Genomic DNA, 6431 nt, shown 5'->3' on the forward strand with positions numbered 1-6431 from the left:
CAACTCTCACAGTGTAAAAGACTCTGTAGAAGCTAGGAAAAAATGCTTGAGCAGATTATTATGCTAAGCATCCCTTTCTGACTTAATCCTTATGCAAGCACCTCTTCTAGAACATAAAGAGAAATCCATGGAGAAGTTCAATAATTCCATCTTAGATGCACAAAATTTGGCCCCAATTTTGTAAAGAATCATTAGGAATGATTGATTTGTTTGATTCATGAGGACAAGGTATATCAAAGCCAGGACAGCTGTCTGGTGGAGCCTAATGATCTCCGATGAACTCTTGCTAAAGTCCTCCAGAGAAAAGACATCACAGTAGGGACGTATTGGCTGCAACATTAAACAAACACTGGTGGGGAAACTTCTAGAATGGCAAAGAACGGGGTCAGTTCATGCCTTTCTTGGAAGAAACAAACTCCCATAAAAATCTGTAAAGGTGGGATATGAACTGGAATACTGTCCCAAGGAAACATTTGGGGTATTTCGAAAAGGAGTTAAACAATTGCTTTTTCCCCATGGGTTATGGGTTATACTAGTAGTAGTGTTTTTATTTCTACATGGGTTGAAGCAGTCTTTTGTCAGAGAATCCACAGCACTCACGATAGTTGAAAATCAACTTGATATTGTGTTTACTACCTGTGCCATTTCAATGTATATCTATATAGGGGAGCTATAGAAAGTTTTGGCCCTCACTCAGAAATTTTACTATTCTTATCATTCCTCTATCTTCTGAAGAAGTGGAAAGAACAAATGGAATATTAGAACTGAGATGAATTACTGTATCAGACACCCTTGAACTACTATGGCCTAATGCATTATTAATTAGCCTTGGCCCCCATGGCCCTGCTTTCTTCCCCTGACAAAGTCATATGTTGTCTCACTATGAACTGGTCACTGATAGGCCCAGGTAACTCACAAGGTCCCAAACGACACGTATTCCAATCTTTCACAAACTGAACTAAAATAGATAAACCCAATATAATCAGTCCTTTCATCACAGGCAGAGGTTGATTTTTTAGCCTTTCATTTAATCAGCTATTACATGACATTAATCTGGGTGACTGGATGCTCTGCAAGATACCCAGAGAAAGACTGCCATTGAGCTTGCAGAAATGACCTTATTAGGTACTATTTGTTACCAATTCAGCAGATAAAGTACAAGAAATACATCCTGTGTTACATGTGCACCAACTAGTATAACATCATGCTTCCTTAATTGACAAGAATTGAAAAGTTACTCACATTAGAGATATTAAACTAAGGTTCTCCAGGGAATGGTCAGAAGTAGACATTCTATAGAAGATGAGGCTGACCCACGATCCTTAAAACAAACATATAATTGCCTAAAGTATACACCTCCATCCAAGACCATTAGAAGAGAATTCTCCTAGATGTTTGGAGATTGTCACACTCTCCTTTGCACTCTTTTGTTTTTCATCTTTTAGAGACATCTTCCCACTTTAATGGTAGAATGTTGTATATTTCTGATTTTCCTGACGTTGTCCTTTTACCAGTAATATAACTTGCTAAGGTATGGCTTTATTTGAAAAAATACCCATCCTAATGCAATTGTTCAGCCCTACAAAGATATTGCTATTGCAACAAAGTTAAAGAATTATTGGATATTTCATTCAATGCCGTCCAAGAAAAGCCAAATAACAGCTATACCCCAATCCATACTGCTAGAGTAAATCTTCATCAATAAAATTAGCCTTGAAGTGTGATAAAAATATCTATTGATAAAAATTTAGGATGGGTTTGTGCAACTAAACTTGTATACAGAACATGACTCAACATGATTATAGGATATGGTCTAACCTTCAGCACTACCTCTCCATTATCAATTGCCATGGTGTTTTTCATAGAATTATAAATCAAATATCCACAGGAATTCAGACACTTGAAACGATGAGCTCTTCCCATAAAAACAGAAGTTCAAAACATCAGGGGTAGAAAACACTGAGTGTGTTGGCAGAGATGGAGATCACACCTGTGTCCAGTGGCATGCGCTTCCTCTCCCCGAGATTCAGGCATCTCAAAAGGTTGTAGGGCTTCCCTGGTGGCGCAGTGGTTGTGAATCTGCCTGTCAATGCCGGGGACGCGGATTCGAGCCCTTGTCCGGGATGATCCCACATGCTGCGGAGCAACTGGGCCCGAGCGCCACAGCTACTGAGACTGCGCTCTCGAGCCCACGAGTCACAACTACTGAAGCCCGCAAGCAGCAACAAAGACCCAACACAGCCAAAAATGAATAAATAAATAAATATTTTTTTAAAAAAGGTTATATATTGTATGGTTCTATTCATATGCCATTCTTTTTATTTATTTATTTATTTTAAGCTGTGTTGGGTCTTCGTTGCTGCGCGTGGGCTTTCTCTAGTTGCAGCGCACGGACTTCTCATTGCAATGGGTTTACTTGCTGTGGAGCATGGGCTCTAGACGCACAGGCTTCACTAGTTGCAGCACGCGGTCTCAGTAGTTGTGGCTCGCGGACTCTAGCGCACAGGCTTAGTAGTTGTGGTGCACGGGCTTAATTGCTCCACAGCATGTGGGATCTTCCCAGACCAGGGCTCGAGCTGTGTCCCCTGCATTGGCAGGCGGATTCTTAACCACTGCGCCACCAGGGAGGCCCCCATATGACATTCTTAATAAGATAAAAATATGAAAGAACAGACCAGTACTTGCAAAGAGTTAGGAATAGGGGAGTTTGTAATTACAACAGGATAGCACAGAGGAGTTTTGGGGAGCAATGAAACTGTTCTGTGTAATAATCATGTGATGGCTACATGATCTATACAATGTATTAAAATTCAAATAAACAGAAATGTACACCAAAAATAGTCAACTTTTCTATATAATTACTTAGGAACAAAAATTTAAAACACTAAGTTCAAAATGGCAAAATAAGTCTTTTGTAAGTAACTGAAGACGTTACTGCAAACTTCACCGCCTTCTCTTGATCCTGGGAATCCAGTCTGGGTGCTGACGGCCTCCCTTTTTCTTCCTTTCCCTATGGCGGTGTTGACTGCTTTCATTTGTCTTGTTTCTCCCGAGCCTGCAGAATGCGGCCGCCTTCTGCACACACTATCTTCAGAGACAGTAAGAAACAAATACACTAACCATAGTGGAGGTTTAAAGCTCGAATGTGTCTGAATCTGAGCTGTGACTGACTCTGCACACTGCATAGAGCTTTTTTTTTCACTTCTGTTGAATAAATTCTCACCTAACTACTGCAAAGCAGGAAAGCCCATAGTAATTGCATCCTCTCTCTCTTCTGACTTGATTTAAGAAGAATAAATCAATAAAATATAAGCCACGCTTCCCATTCACTCCATTATCAGTCTTGGAGGAAATAGACCAACTAAGAGTCACCTTGCTTCTCCTGGACAGGAGCTAGTGATTACAATGAGGGAAATAATCAAAGCTGGTTGAGGTGTTGGGCTGCAATACTAGTCTTTCTTGTTTAGATGTATTAAATCTGATTTAGTATGATGACTTTCCCTATAAGAAAAAAAAGAGTTTGCAATTTACTAACCATAACTCAGACAAGAGGCATCATTCTCACCATACCAGTCATTAATTATATACATCCTTAGGAAGAATATGAGGGATATTGAGAATAGCCTACCCTTGACCAGGTGTTGCAGAACTAGGGAATTAATTATTTATGCAACTTCTTTCATTCCATTGATTTAGGTACAACACTAAGGAAATAACATTTTAAAAGAGAAGGTTATGCTTAGTAATGTTTAATCCAGTCAAAGCATGAAGATGAGGCAGGAGATTTGTAGCAAGCTGTCTCTAGATTAGCCATTAGTCCAAATGCCTTTAGGCAAGCCAGTAATAATAGTAAGGGGCTGATAAATACATATAAAAAAATGTCCCACATACCCCAGAAAGGAAGATTTCAATCATAATGGTAACAAAACACAAGTCTAGGAATAAATTTAATTATTTTAAGCAGTGCTTTACCGAGAATTAAAGACATTTATAAATAGCAATAAATAGTATGTTCTTAATCAAATTATCAAATATACACGTTAAGGAGTTTTGTTCTCCACAAATCAATTTATAATTTAATTCAATTACAAAGTTTAAATCAAAATATGAATAAATAGCAGAATTCACCTTTTCTTATTTCTGTCATAAACATCTACTGATAATCAACTATGTGAAAAAGTTTGTGCTAGGTACTACAGATAAAGCAGCAAATAAGACACAGAACTCTGTCTTCTAAATTCTATGCAAGAGTAAATGTAAACAGATACAGAATTTCGTAAAGAGAATAGATTTTTGAATTTTATATAAAGCTCACATTCTCAAATCACCTCCTATCCTAATTTAATTCAAAGACACACAAAAAAATTCCATCAATGGACACTAAAGGAAGACCTATGTCACATTTTCTCAATAAGAAAGTGGTACATAAAAAGCACATAAAACAGGCTGACAACTTTTACCACAAATTTACAGGAAGAAAATTACTATAAAGCTGTACTTTATTACTATCTCTTGCAGGACAATTAAAAAAGCAGATGTTTGAGGAGAAGACTTGATGAATGGGGAATGCTCAATTCAAGATGTAATGGTAAGTGAAAAAATCATGAGCCTATTTATAATAAGAATTTATAAAAAAGGGTAAACTGAATATTAGCAATATTATGTGATTACAGAATTGTCAATATCATATTATTGAATATCACACATTTCCTATAACCGGCATGTAACGTTGTGTAATCAGAAAAATAATAAATGCTGTTTTCAAAACACAGTATTTAAAAATCTATTCCCAATAAGGATTGTGATATTGATACCAGGGAGTTATTTAGAGAAGAAGAGTCTGAATAGCAATGTAACATCAATCTTACAATTTTGAAATAAAATATTACTAACTCCCTTCAAGAATTCAGTAAGCAACAGTTATCCACAAAAATGTATAACACTTTCTGGGTCATCTTGAACCTAATCTTACTCTATGCATTTCATGTCTAATACATTAGTTTCCACTTGCAGACAAACAATATGACAAATGCTATACACGAAAGTCTGTGCCAAAGGAAGGAGGCTGCCCCAGTCGCAGCTCTGAGTACAGGTAGCAGGTGCCTGGGAAGCACTGTGTACTTGCTGCACAGAAGTAGACAGCTGAGTCTCCAGGCTGGGTGTCTGAGATGTGCAGGGAGAGACGTTTGGCCTTGTCATTCAATAAAACACTCCATCTTTGGTGTTCTTTTTTGTTCTTATTTGAACGAATATCTATAAGGAGCTGGGGACCTTTTCCAGGTTCTTTCTTATACCAAAGGAAGTAGTCTAAAGCAGAGTCTGTATAAGTACAGGTGATAACAGAGCTGTTTCCCTCCTGGACAGTCAGGGTAGAAGGGCTCTGCTCCATCTTCTCTCCAAGACTGACACCTATGCAGAAAGAAGAAGTCAGAGAAAGGAGAAGGGTTGCCAGATTACTAAGCTCCAGAATTTACTTTTCCTTCTCTATAATAACTAGAAGAAACCTGAATAAAGCCAGTCTTGGCTTCTAAAGAATATCCACTAATACACTGTTTCCCTTAAACACTCAACTCACAGTCCAGCTGCAGCCACAAGAACATGATTAAAGCCCCAGTGGGGGGCTTCCCTGGTGGCGCAGTGGTTGAGAGTCCGCCTGCTGATGCAGGGGACACGGGTTCATGCCCGGTCCGGGAGGATCCCACATGCCCATGGAGCGGCTGGGCCCATGAGCCGTGGCCGCTGAGCCTGCATGTCCGGAGCCTGTGCTCTGCAATGGGAGAGGCCACAACAGTGAGAGGCCTGCATACCGCCAAAAAAAAAAGCAGTGGTAGCAGGCAAGGTTGCAGATCCCTGTCCAGACCCATATCCCAATTCCTCTTAATCCCAAAATAACTCACCCAAGATCAGGAGCACAGTCACTCTTGTCAAATGCCTCATATTCTAGTGTAAAGCAGGACCCAGGGTCAGGCTCTGTTGCTGAGTCTGAGCCTGGACCAGGGATATGAACCAAGGACGAGGCACAGCAGCACCTGCCAGAGCCCACACTAGCAGCTCTCACCTAGGGCTGTCCCCAGAAGCAAGCCAATAGCAGGGTGACAGCTCCTCAGAATGGGCTTCCGTTCAAGGTTCAACTGAGCACTCAGGAAGAATAGAGGGTAAAAACTTCCAGCACAACAGCATAGCAGTCTGCTTTCCTTTTAGATGTTTGCCTAGGTCTAACCCTTTAGAGATTTAGTCTGAATGAAACAAATATATCAGAGGGTAGATTCCACTGGGCTCCTTATTCCCCATCAATTTTCCACAGTCCCAGAAGGTGGTCATCTACTGTAGCCAGTCTCATACTCATGGAGCTCTGAGAATAACCCATCTGACCTAGAAGTTCATGCCCAGAAATCCCCCATTGATTCCTATGTAAGATGAAATGGAATCTT

General features: G+C 39.8%; 1 long non-coding RNA gene and 1 gene segment (V, D, J or C); one reads left to right on the plus strand and one right to left on the minus strand.

Annotated features, from left to right (window-relative positions):
* The first annotated feature begins 3024 nt into the window (after nucleotides 1-3024).
* The window catches only part of LOC113607920 (uncharacterized), a 15001-nt gene continuing 11594 nt past the window's right edge, over nucleotides 3025-6431 (plus strand). The window contains exon 1 of the long non-coding RNA XR_003428142.1: nucleotides 3025-4588. This is a non-coding gene — a long non-coding RNA (uncharacterized LOC113607920). The remainder of the gene's footprint in view (nucleotides 4589-6431) is intronic.
* On the minus strand, nucleotides 4582-6001 carry LOC113607915 (T cell receptor alpha variable 13-1-like). The segment is given in 2 exon segments: nucleotides 4582-5409; nucleotides 5898-6001. Coding segments are annotated over 2 exon segments (417 nt in total).

The sequence above is a fragment of the Aethalodelphis obliquidens genome, unplaced genomic scaffold (assembly GCF_003676395.1).
Source record: "Aethalodelphis obliquidens isolate GAN/ISIS:26980383/991018 unplaced genomic scaffold, ASM367639v1 scaffold51, whole genome shotgun sequence".
Lineage (NCBI taxonomy): Eukaryota > Metazoa > Chordata > Mammalia > Artiodactyla > Delphinidae > Aethalodelphis > Aethalodelphis obliquidens.